General features: G+C 41.6%; 1 protein-coding gene across 1 annotated transcript in view; it reads right to left on the bottom strand.

The window, feature by feature from the left end:
- The window catches only part of Tmtc2 (transmembrane O-mannosyltransferase targeting cadherins 2), a 352627-nt gene extending 340143 nt beyond the window's left edge, over window positions 1-12484 (bottom strand). The window contains exon 1 of the mRNA XM_069989321.1: window positions 11860-12484. Within this exon, the coding sequence (XP_069845422.1) occupies window positions 11860-11942 (83 nt within the window). The 5' untranslated portion in view covers window positions 11943-12484. The remainder of the gene's footprint in view (window positions 1-11859) is intronic.
- Between the last annotated feature and the right edge of the window lie 710 nt (window positions 12485-13194).

Below are 13194 nucleotides of genomic sequence, written 5' to 3'. Positions count from 1 at the left end.
ATTATTACACACACACACATACACACACACATTGAATTATTGACTACATACCCTACCCCCTTCTTTTAATTGGTCTACGTCTCCTATTGGCCCCATACCCCCTCTTGCAAACACCTGTTTCCTGATGCTCATTTTGTTGGGCTTTGACTTTGCCTTTGAAAGGAATTACCCTATTTGAGTTCTCCATAGAGTCTACCATACTTCAGTTAATACATGTGTAAACACTTGCATGCCATCTAACATGTTTACTTATAGGTTTATAGACTAATTCTAGTTACCACATACGAGGGAAATCATGCAACCTCTGTCTCTCTGGGCATAACCTACTTCACTCGATATAATTTTTCCAAGTCTTTCCATATGAATGATGTCTAGGCAGACAAGTAAAATAAATGAAACAGAGAGAGATTAAACAAGTCGGTAACATTTATACACAGAATAAAGACACCTGCCCTCAGACTACTTTGACCCAGGAATTCAGGCAGCCCTTCCAAATCTCTGTAAAACACACTGAGCTCATTTGTACCCAAAGGAAAACAAGCCTATCACCCAAAATGTGGTTCATGAGCTTTCAGTATCTGCTGCACTTGGACACTACCGAAATGAAGTATCTCAGGCCCTTTTCAGGCACAGCATGCACTTTAATAGCTCCAAGTGATTTCTGTGTATACTACCTTTGGAAAGCACTGGCCTAGAACAGATACAAACACACAAATAAGAGAGCCAGCAAGGGCCCATCTCAAGGTCTCCTTAGGAGAGGCAATTGCTTCTCCATCTAATTCTAAGAAATTAAGGGTTTTTAGCTGGCCTCAAAAGACTTTTTTTTTTTTTAAGTCAAGTGCCTTGCCAAGCACCTGTGGCTCAAATCTGTAATCCTAGCTACTCAGGAGACTGAGATCTAACAACTGGAAGCCAGAGGGGGCAGGAAAGTCCAAGATACTCTTATCTCCAATTAATCACATAAAAAAGCCGGAAGTGGTGCTGTAGCTCAAGTGGTTGAGCACTAGCCTTGAGCAAAACGAACTTAGGGACAGCACCCAGGCCCAGAGTTCAAGGCCCAGACCAGAAAAAAAAAAAATGTCAACTGCCTGCCACTCACCAATGGCTCCCACTTGTAATGCTAGCTACTCTGGAGATGGAGATTGAGAGGATCAATGTTTGAGGACAGCTAGAGCATAAAGTTTTCAAGACTCAGTCTCCACCAATAGCTGAGTGTGCACAACTTGTCATCCCATATACAGTGAGAAGAATAAATAGACAGGCTACAGTCTGGGCTGGCCTTGGCAAAAACCAAGACCCTATGTCAAAAATAACCAGAACACAAAGGGTTGGAGTCATGGATCAGACTATAAACTACCTGTTCAGCAAGCATGAAGTTCTGAGTGAGTCAATTAGCAAGGTGTGTGTGGTGACACACGTGTAATCCCAGCACTCAGGAAGTTGATGTAGCAAGATCTCACATTTGGGATCAGTTTGAACTTCTCAGAAAGACCTTATTCAAAATGAAGGAATATATAAATGAGTGAATGTCAAAGGCTGAGAGGAATGAGCTGCAAGAAAGGACCAAGAGTAAAATCTCCTTGCTTGTCTCAGCTATCCTCAAAATGACAACCATGAGTACCCTTAAAAGTAGCCACTAACGCCAGGCACTGGTGGCTCACACCTGTAATCCTAGCTACTCAGGAGGCTGAGATCTGAGGATCGCAGTTCAAAGCCAGCCCAGGCAGGAAAATCTGTGAGATTCTGATCTCCAATGAACCACTTGGAAAACTGGAAGTGACACTGTGGCTCAAGTGGTAGAGCGCTAGCCTTGAGCTGAAGAGCACAGGGACAGTGCCCAAACCCAGAGTTCAAGCCCCACGACCAACCAAAAAAAAAAAAAAAGTAGCCACTAAAACTTTAATAAAAATAGCTCACATTATTTATACTGACACAGAAGGCATTTCATAATACTGAAATTTCAACTTATGCTCAATTTGGAACAAAACAAAAAAAATCCCATCATTAAAAAAAATAGGGGGGAGGTGCTATCCTTGAACTTACATGGTCCCACTCTAAATACCTGGGATCATAGACATGAGTCACTATTGCCTAGAAATAGATCATTTTTAAGGGGATTTAAAATAGAAGGTTAGATTCTCATGGCATAGTATACAGCTGGTGAGTATAGCACAGCAGCATCTTCAGTTTTGTGTGTGTATGTACATGTATGTGTACTTGCACACATGTTTGCATGTGTGTGCCTCAGTAGTGGGGCTTACACATAGGACCTAGGATTGTCCCTTAGATTTTTCACTCAAGGCTGGCACTCTGTCATTTGAGCCACTGTTTCACTTCCAGCATTTTTTGTGCATTTTTTTTGTGGTTAATTGTAGATTAATTGGAGTCTCATGGACTTTTCTGCTGAGACAGGCTTCTGACTGCGATCCTCAGATCTCGGCCTTCTGAGCAGCTAGAATTACAGGTCTGAGCAAAGATATTTAACACACTGCTGACTTTAATAAATTTTCATTAAAATCTCAAATTCATTTTCTTTGGTTGAATCAGTGCACATACTTCAAAGAGTGGGTTAAACCGTTAAGCCTTGTTTTCTTAATGTAAGTTCAGGAATAAAAGAGAATACCATTTTTCTCCCTTGCAGTAGAAATAACAAGGCTAACCTTCCTACTTTAAATGCAGTTTACCAAATGAATTCAGGTACAACAGTTTTTCACATCAGCTATAAATAATTGCCTCCGTCAAAAGGGCCTATTTCTGCAAATAAAAATGTCTTCTTGCCTGATTAAACTTCTTCATCACCTGAGAAGTTTTCTTCTTCAAATTTGTAGTGGGAAAATTTGTCATTAAAAGCTTGCTTTGTCAAAATGAGGTTTTTTCCATTGTCGGAGAACAGTACGAACCTTAATTATTTGGAGGAGGAGATAAGCAACCTATTCTGAAGGAAATACACTTGGAAAAGGAAATATATGGACCCATGTCTTCTGCCTTGAGGTATCTTCTCAAAGGAAAGGCAGCAGGGCACTGGTGGATCATGCCTGTAATCCTAGCTACTCTGGAGGCTGAGATCTGAGGACTGGAGATTGAAGCCAGCCCAGGCAGAAAAGTCCCCATGAGATTCATATCTCCAATTAACCACTCAAAAATTGGAAAATGACACTGTGGCTCAAATGGTAGAGTGCTAGCCATGAGCACAAAGAGGCTCAGGGACAGTGCCCAAGCCGTGAGTTCAAGGCCCACACTGACAAAAGTTAAATAAAATAAATAATGAAAAGGAAAGGCAACTGAGCTTAGTGTGTACATGCGTTAAAGCCTGGTGATAGGAAGCAGAAGTAGCCAAAAGGCTGTATGCAAAACAATTTTAAAAAAATGTCCCAAAGGAATCAATATGGTTTGCAGAAGCTGTCAGACTATGTGAAAACCCATTTCTCCCAATGGTCCTCAAACACGGAGAAGCAACCAAGCCCATGACTATATATTCCATGGCCAGCAAACATAACACCTTGGAGAGAATACGATTTGCAGGGATCTTAGATCTTACTTCTACAAATACTGACAGCCACTAAGTCCTTGAGTTCCTTTGGAGGAACTGTATTAAAGAGCTTAACTCCAGCTTGCATATTTAATCCAAGAAGCACTAGCAACAGGAAAGAAAGCAAGGTAGATATGCTTTCATTGTGAAACAACTTGAAAACCAACAAAGGCAAGATTCTTCCTTCTTCAAAGTATTTTCAACTGTCTGTTTCTCTGATCACTACTCTTTGACTATGGGTTAATAACAGAAGCTAAATAACTATGCTTTATTACCATGTCCTGAACACAAACATATAACCTAACTGATAAACAAAAACAGGCAATAGCTTGCATCTTCCAGCTTCCTCATTGAAACAACTGAAAAAGAGAAAAAAAAAATTAAGACAGCTGTAAAAATTTTACTAGACTTATTTATCTTTAGAAAATAAACCCAGTTGTTTTGTAAGAAATAAACTTTTGAACTGCATATAAAATTAATACCAAAGAATTCCAAGCATGCAGGGTGCCATGGATGGCCATTCTTACCACTGCATGTTTAAACAATGTTGAAATATGGTTATTTGAAATGCTTCAGTCCCATCATTTAACACTATTCAAAATGTCAAGAGCCATATTGGGCCCTAGTGACCACACGTCAGCAAATAATACATCCTTTGAAGTTAAAATACTCCTAAATAAGCCAGGCGAGTTGGCTCACGCCTGTAATCCTAGCTACTCAGGAGGCTGAGATCTGAGGATCACGATTCAAAGCCAGCCCAGACAGGAAAGTCCGTGAGAGTGAGGAGTTCTAGGTTAGAAGAGTCAAACTTATTACTGCTAAAGCAATTAACAATCTCTGGAATCACAATTAGGACAAAAATTGCTTGCATGACCAGACTTTGTAAAATTTTCCAATCCAAATTACAATCCTTTCTCAAACATTATTTTTACACATTGTTTCCTAATTAAATATACCTCATACACCCATAATGACCTCATTTTAAAACCCAATGTCTCTGACGAATGACTATTAATCTATTATAATAAATTCCATGGAAATGACAATTAATCATTCAAAACAAAGAGATCTGAAAGCACCATTTTATTTGCCCACAACAGCTAGTGCAGAGTTGCTATTCTAAGGGCCATGGCATGTGTTTCATTTGACATCTCATGTCATTTAGTCTTGAATGTAATTACATTCTGTACCCCATGCCTCACTCCCTGTCTCTCTGTGATATCACCAAATGCCCCAGTAAAGAATTCAAGAAACAAAAGCCTATGTGAAATTATCATAATAGAAAATATCAAATAGAAAATATCAGTTAGAGTGGCCTCGGCCAAACACTAAGGTACTTCTGCATGGATACGTAGTTCTGTCCTCAAGAAATGTGGCATTCAGGCCCAAAGAAACATAGGTCCCATGGTTTCCCTTATTTACAATAACCAGTTATTTACAATAACAAGCAGAAAAGGTCAGATAAGTTGATGTTAGGAAAATGAACCCCAAGATAAGATATTCAAATGTTTCTTTTGCTTTCATGCAATTGTTTCTAACACATTTATAAGATGATTTCTTTGTTGCTTTGTATGTCCCTCCCCGCCACAGTATAACCCCTGCTTTCACTGTATTTGATGTTGGTATAATTTGTGGAGGGGAAGGAAAAAACAAATCGTTTAAATAGGGATACTGGTGGACCCATTGCAACTTTACAACTTTGGTGGTGGTGGGAGGATTGAGTAGAGGGGGCGGGGGGGGGGGTATGGGAAGGGGAAACAAAGGAGGAGGCAACAATCCTTGATAAGAAATATACTCATTATCTGTCCCATGTAATTGTAACCCCTCTGTACAGTATTTTCACAATAAAAAAAAGAAATGTGGCATATACAAAGCCTTCAAAGAAGCAAATATATATGTAATCCCACTTAATTCCATAATAAAATAGGAACAAAAGCCAGAGTTATCATTTTTAACTTTTGTCCCTTTTCTATATTAATTTTTTAAGATATTTTGAATAAATCAGAATCTTCAGGTAATCTCTACTTTTTCAAATTTACTGCACTTATAAAATATTTTTTAAGAAAAAAAGTTCTCTAAAATCATCACAACTTTTATAGTGAACTTTAAAAAATCACTTTAGCATTGGGGCCTCTCCAAAATTTTCCTACATAGCTAGGTTTACTTTGTAAGATCTCACTTAACTGTAAAGAACAAAAAAGTCATAGCTGTAAACACCCCAAAAAGTAACCTAAAAAGTTTCTAGGAGACCCAAAAGAACAATTATATCTTTCGTTCTAGAAGCTAGAATGAATCTGACAGATGTGACTAAAAAGCTACACTGTCAGAGAGTTTTGAGAAAAGAGGAAGAAGGTGCGGGTAGAAATTCCGTAGTGCTTCATTTTAATGGAATTGATTTCTTACAAATTACAGCCAAAAATATCTGAGGAAAAGTTTTTAATCCTTATTAATCCCTATGGCCAGTTGAAACAAATCTAGTTAACTTATACCAGACCAAAAGTAAGTCCAGGCCAAACACTATGTATCCTAAGCATAACACAGTGTTCTGAGTGAGAAGCCAACAAAATTACAGTAAAAATATTTAAATATGGATATCAAGGAAAACAAACCTGATTGTGAAGTTGTAAGCTAACAAAAGAGGAAGTAAATTTATGCAGAATGGTATTTACCAATGGTCAACTTATTCTTATTTTCATTGACCTTCATAGTCCTTGATATATACAGGACAGGCAATGTTTGGTGGCATATAATAAGAGTGAGCAGCTACTGTAGACACATTTATGTACCCCACAGATAAGGAGATCCTCCTGCTTAGTAGCATCCATAATTAGTAAATTATTGAATGATATAGTGTATTCCTCAAAAGCACATACAAATCAAATATTCAAAGTAACCATCTAGCATTGTACCTAATCACACCTGTGTCTTTTCACTCTACAAAAACGTAGAAAGTAAGCAGATCTGCTGATGTGGCACTACAAATTTTTTAAACTAAGCTCCTAAAGGGGACAGCTATTTATAGAGATTTTTATATTCAATGACCCACCCATCCTTTCCTTCAAGTCCACTATACATGTTGCTTTATGTGAAGTCATTAAAATAATGACTTCAGGTTCAAACCTGTAATCCTACCTGCTCAAGAGGCTGAGAGCTGATGATCCTAGTTCAAAGGTAACCTGCTAAAATAAATCTGTGAGACTCTTGCCTCCAGTTAACCAGCAGAGAGACAGAAGTGGAGCTGTGGCTCAAGTCAAAGAGCACTACTAATCTTGAGCAAAAAAGCTCAGGGACAGCACCCAGGCCCTGACTTCAAGCCGCAGTACTGGCAACATAAAATACAATAAAACAAAAAGTATGAAAAGCTGATTCAATACCTAACTACCAAGAATGAATCAAAAAGTTTAAAAGATGAATGGTAAAATAGCTTAAAGCACTTAGGGTAAGGAATAGTAAGATTAGAAAGATGCAGATTTGTCAGCCAAAGATTTTCCAGAACGCCTGATGGCTAAACTCTGTCTTTGCCTCATATTATGAAAATTCCTGTGACAGAGATAATGTATCCTTAGCCTTCGATAAACAGCTGCAGTCTCCCAGGCATTTGGAACAAGTGCTTTTAATGTGCCTAGCTGTAGTAACAAAGAGATTAGGAATACCAACTCTGCGCCTCACTCAGGTTGGAAGCCAAAAGGTTGTAGCTATTTCAGAATCATAGCAGCAAAGAATTCACTGCTACCACTGGGGCACATTAGCTCTGAAAAAGTAAGTGCAGATAACAAGATAACAGCCCACACAGTAACCAATATAAATTAATAACTGTGTGTGCACATGCATGCATGTGTGTGTCTGAACACAACTAAGAGACAGATGGTTGGCAAGCAATTTTCCCTTTGGCATTTGTACATGTCCGTTCAGTGCCTGTATTTGGGTCATTTGCTGTGATAAATGCCATGTGATGGACTCAATGGAAGTAGAGCAAAGCTTTACTGCATACTGACTGTACCCAATTGTAATTATAACTCACCAATAAGACACACTTGTCCAAAAGAACAAAACAGACCATTTCCAAATTGACTTGTTTAAATAACCAAAACATAGCTAGAAAAAATGCCATATAAAAAGCTCATAAGACCTTTAGATGCCAAGAACAAAAGTAGGACAATGTTGAAAAGTATGGAGAGAAGGAGGAAGGAGAGAAATGGAGGCATGACTGTGGTACATTGTATGTCTGTATTGCAATGTCACAATGACTCTCTCTCTCTTTTGTGCAACTCCTATATTCCAATTTTTAAAAAAACTAAAAAGTTCATATACTATAAGTTATCTCTGCGTGTTATTTGGCATATTACAAACTAGGTAAGAAAATGAAGGCAAAACAAGACTTGTCCACTTTGACTTTTCCTGATAATGAGCTGATAAAGTGACTTTTGATATAGAGCTACAAATCACACTTAAAAAAAAAAGAAAAACAGTAATTTTTCTATACATGCACTTGCTGAATCTCAAGAACCACCTTCAGTGGTTAAACAGATTGGAATTTTAAGATAACAATTCCAGATGGATTCAAGGCAAATCTATTAGACATTTGAGAAAAAAGTTAAGAAATCATATATATATAGGTCAACACCTATAATTTGAGCTGAGTTTAACAAATACAAAATAGATACCAGAGACAAAAATACTCAGAAGGAGCTACAGAAATATGATCCAATATCAAAAACTCAAATGGAATTTTACCAACTATTTTACCAATTTCACCAATTATTTTACTCACAGGAGAGTGAAAACATTCTCATTTACATATCACTAAGTCAAAAGGGAACATCATCCATTACATGATATGTGCAAAATGAAATCAGACCCCCAAACTGTACATAGCTTACATCTGTTTCACACTTAAGATCTTCTCTCAAAGTGTTTTCTGTGAGAACCTTCTAACAATATCATTGAAGAATGAAGAGACATGATGTGCAAACATCTTCAATAAATGCATAAAAGACACAGAGGCCTGTCAGTAAGTATCTTCCAATGACCTAAACACCAAATTCCTCCACAAAATGCCAGGATCACTCAAGAAGTCAGGCACGATTTTAAGTTTCAACTTAAAATTTGGCAAGGATTGCATATTTGTAATTCCAATTTTATTGTAGCCACAACTTAAGAATCCATACAGTTATTAAACTATAGTGAAGGCAAGGAAGGGGAGGATAAGGATGATATCATATATACTCTCTCATCAGATACTGCCAATTCTACACTTGTACTGTTTGTTCCAACACATGTAGGCATATTCTTAACTCTAGCACAGAAACACTTGTAAAATATTAAGTTTTACCATAGGGAAATTGATTTTGCTTTAAGAAAGTTTCACGTTACCACTTAATTTCAACCCAAGCTACATCAGACATTGAACGTAATTATACATATCGTTTATAAAGTAAACTTGATCACTATATTTAAAAGCAATGATAACTTTGAGAAGTACCACAGCAATAATGCTTAAGCTAAAGCAATATAAAGCCCTACTGAAGTATGCCACAGGCTAAAAAAATGCAGTCTTGATTTAGTTAGACAAGTTGGGCATTAAAACCATCTCTCTCTCCTTCAGTACCATGCACTGTATACTTCCAACACTGGCCTCTCCTTACACAGTTGTATTTCAGGAAAGTTCCTGGCGGGTGGCAGTATCCACAGATGTAATATAAGCAACGTTTTAAATGTGAATCTTTGCAGTCTGAAATAGAGTAGTGGAAATAAACACATTATCATCATCCTACAGTTTCCAGCTCGCTTCCTCTTTCACACACCACTGAGTTACAGTAGTTAGGTAGAAAATAGATTTGAAAAGCCAGTTTGCAGTGCACCTCAGCAATGAATCATTTTAACATGCTGTGCATACAATAAATACCTTCAGCCTACATTAATATGCATTCCCTAAATCCTAGGATACATAAAAATGAAGTTTGCTGCTCTAAAGATTCTTAAAAAATGCCAAATCTTTAGAGCAGCAAACTTCATTTTTATAAGAGTATGCATTTGCATATGCAGTTCTGCTACAAAATCCAAACAAAATACGCTTTCTAATTGTAGCAAAGCATGACTCATATTTTAGGCGGTCAACATCTTAGTAGTATAAGGTCTATAGATCACACTAAGCATGGAAGCAACTATTTGCTATGGGCAAAGCATCACACTAAAATCATCTATGTAGGTAGAAATAACAGTCAGGAATTTTAACACTCAGTTTGACCTCCAGCATGGGAAGAGTTTATAATAACTGCCAACGTTCAAAGCACAGCTAATTTATCATCATTCTTCAACGTTCTCTCAAAGTGACAACATTCCAAATTTCAGACTCATGATCACAGAATTAAGCATCAGCCCTGGAGAAAAATGCACATGCCCTTTTCAGTTAGTTTAGGCCTTCTTTGGCATAGCTCCTTCAAGAACAGGACAATTTCAAATAGTCTGCAAATACATATGTTGGTGTTCTACAGCAGTGAGAGTATTACAGTGTTTCTATTCTCTATAAACTCCAAGTGCTTGGTTTCAATGCTTATGATTCAAACTGTCCCCAAAAGAGATAGCAATCACCCAAACTCTTTCCTGAGCTGGATTTTGTAAAAAGTCAGTCATCTGAGGAAACAAGGGCTTTTATTCATCAACATCCTGGAAGTAGCAGGTGCATCACCACATAAAACAGGAGGAAGAGAAGCAACTCTGCTTGGTATAGCCTTATACTCAAAGAGTATTTCCTACAGTGTGTAGTATAACAGTAAGCTGACAATCAGTAGATGGTTTCAAAGTTGAGAGAAAACTTTCTGACAACCCAGTGTCTTCCTATCAACTAGCCTCTGGCAGACACTACAAAAAACAAAAAGTATTATCAAGGGTTTGTAGGATATTCTGGCACCTATTACCAAGGAACTTCATAACAAACATGTGGGTCTGAAGAAAGATTTGCTGATTTAAAGCATGCATCCATGAACATGCTTTTAGCAGGAGAGGGGCACACCAGAGAATACAGACTATGGCTAATTAGCACCAGAAGAAGAGTCTGCCTTTCCCTCTGCTCACTATAAACCACTTCGCCTAAGTTCACTCACTGCCTCACCCCTGCCCTGGGGATCCATTCACTTTCCATAGTCCAGAGAGGGTGCTGAAAAGCTGTCAAAGTAAATCTGTGCTCACTTTTTGGATGGTTTAATTTCAATGGAGCATGAAACACTCCAGGACGGTTAATAAGTTTAGCCAGGCGTGCTGTTCTCCCTAATATATTTTAATTATGCATCTGTTTTAATTGTAATCAGATTAAGTCACCGGAAAGGCACAAATTGGAATTTTCCCTAATGGCTATTGGAGCTTTTCATCAGTTTCTAAACATTAACAAAGTTTAAAAATTAGGTAGAGACACACCAGCACAACTCTGACATTTTCCAAGAATCAATGCAGCTTCTTTGACAACACAATTTGGGTCTCATTAAGCCACCCAAACTAACCCAAACGTAGAAGACAACCTCAGTCTCTAGGGGCGTCTACTTCCCCAATTAGCACGAGAAGCACTGAGGTCTGATGCAAAACTCCCAAGCAGAAAGGAACACCAAAGCGGTTATCAAGTGCTACCCCATCGATTGGTGAGGGGAGGCTTGGGGAAGCAGGAGATAACAATCAGGATTATCTGGGCTCAAAGTCCGGTACCGTACACTGCCCAAGGGAGAGCATAACAAAAGGGAAAGTTGAAGTGAGCTACCATCTCTCTCTTTCTCTCCTCTCTCCCCGCCACATCCCCACCCCCCTCTCATTTTGGCAACTGTCAAAAGTGAGTTTCAACTCCTGGAAATAAAAGTGTCCTGTCAATAAAAGGAAATGACACAAGGAAGATCTACTAGGGGTGAGCAGGGTGGAGGCTTCCTTCCAGGCCAGATTTAAAATCGTTTAATGTGCTTTGTGACACCAAGGAATACCTAGGACTTAAAAAAAAAAATACGTTCATTACACAGTTTTCCAAATTGCTGGGATTTCCGCTAAGAAACTTAAGCGTCTGCCAGCAGGCGAGAAGCAAGAGAGAGCCTGCAGCTAACTCTTGAGCGGAAACTCCCTCTAGCCGGCCCGCCCAGTGCGCTCAGGTCCCCGGGCATGAGCCTTAGGTGTTCACGTTTCCTTTCCACCCAGATCTCCAGGTGTGGAAGCGGTGCCTCCTCCAAGATCTCACTTGGCGTCTCAAAGCGGGAAGCTCCCAAGCCAACAAGGAGTCCCCCCTCGCCGGACATCATCATCATCATCATCATCATCATCATCATCATCATCGTCACCACTGGGTCTCTCCCTCTTACCTGTCGTCGTAGCAGAAATCCGCGCTCAGGGTGTTGAGATACAAGGCGAGCCCCAGAGCGCTGCTCAGCAACTCTGCAATCATCTCTCCACCGCCTTCCCTCCGGCTGGGCGCCCAGCGCCAGGGCAGCCACCACGGCAACAAAACACAGAAGCATCAACCCCCACCTTCCGCCGCCTTCCCCTCCCAGCTTCACTTTTCCCTCGCTTCCGCGCCCTCCCGTGCTGCTTCTCCTTCCCTCGGGATCCTTCCCGTCCTCCACTCCTCTCCTCCGCCTCCTCCAAACGCGGCGGCGGCGGCGGCGCGGGTTCCCAGCCGGGTGCGGGGTTCACAGCGCGCACCCCATGCCCCGGGGCGCCCCGGAGTGAGAGCGCGAGCGATCGTGCGAGCGAGCGAGCGAGCGGCGTCCACCGGGCTCCGTGTCCACCCCTCCCCTCCGCCCCGGTGGATGCTCAGGGCTGGGTCCTGTCGCGCACTGCTCGCCGCCGGTCCCCACCCTAACCCATGGCAGTTTGGGGCGCCCTAGGTGAGGAGTGAGACTCCGAGGAGGTGGAAAGAGTGCCGGACAGGGGAACAGCAGCAGGGTCCCGGCCGAGCCGGGGGGCTGCAGAACGGGGTGGGGTGGGGGTCTGGGGGGACCAGCTGAGGAAGAGAGAGAAAAGAGGGGCGGGTGGGAGGGACAGGGGGACCCGCCTCCCCTCACTGCCTGCCTTCCAGGCGCACGGCTCCGGGGTCCCTAGGACTGACTCCCGGGCCGCCTAGCCTGCCGGCCCTCCCGCCTGCCTGCCTGCCGCACATTCACTGTTTACTAGCTCCCTCCCAGCCCCAGTCCCAGCCCCTTCTCCAGTGAAGTGAGAGGAGGTGGCTGGGGACTCCAGAAGCTCCCGCGTGGGGTGCTGGATCCGGCCCCCTGCGCCTGCGTAGCCCAGCCTCCATCCCGGGCTTGCCACGCCCCTTTCCCCACCCAGCTCCTCCCCCAAACGCTCCTCCCACTCCCCCCCCCACCGACTGCCGGCTCCACCCACCCTCCCTGGGCTTCACCCTCCCTCCCATTGGACTCCCGCCTTCTTCCTCCTCTTTAGCTTTCACCGTGATTTTCAAAGTCTCCACCCGCCCCCGTCCCCTCCAGCCTCCCCCCCTGGCCCCCGCCGCACCCAAGGATGAGGACGATTGCTGGAAGATGGCCCTAAGGGGGCAGCTGCAGTAAGCCCCCCGGGAGGAGAAAGCAGACAGGAGAAGGTGGTCCCTCGCTCGCTCTCTCCCTCGCTCATCTGCTGGCCTGCTGGATCTCCAACCCGGTGTTTCTGTGCCAAACGCTGCCAGGCACGAGTTTGGT

The sequence above is a fragment of the Dipodomys merriami genome, unplaced genomic scaffold (genome assembly GCF_024711535.1).
Source record: "Dipodomys merriami isolate MVZ:Mamm:240054 unplaced genomic scaffold, mDipMer1.0.p SCAF_10, whole genome shotgun sequence".
Classification (NCBI taxonomy): domain Eukaryota; kingdom Metazoa; phylum Chordata; class Mammalia; order Rodentia; family Heteromyidae; genus Dipodomys; species Dipodomys merriami.
The sequence above is the reverse complement of the archived record's forward strand: the minus strand, read 5'-3'. Positions and strand labels throughout refer to the sequence as shown.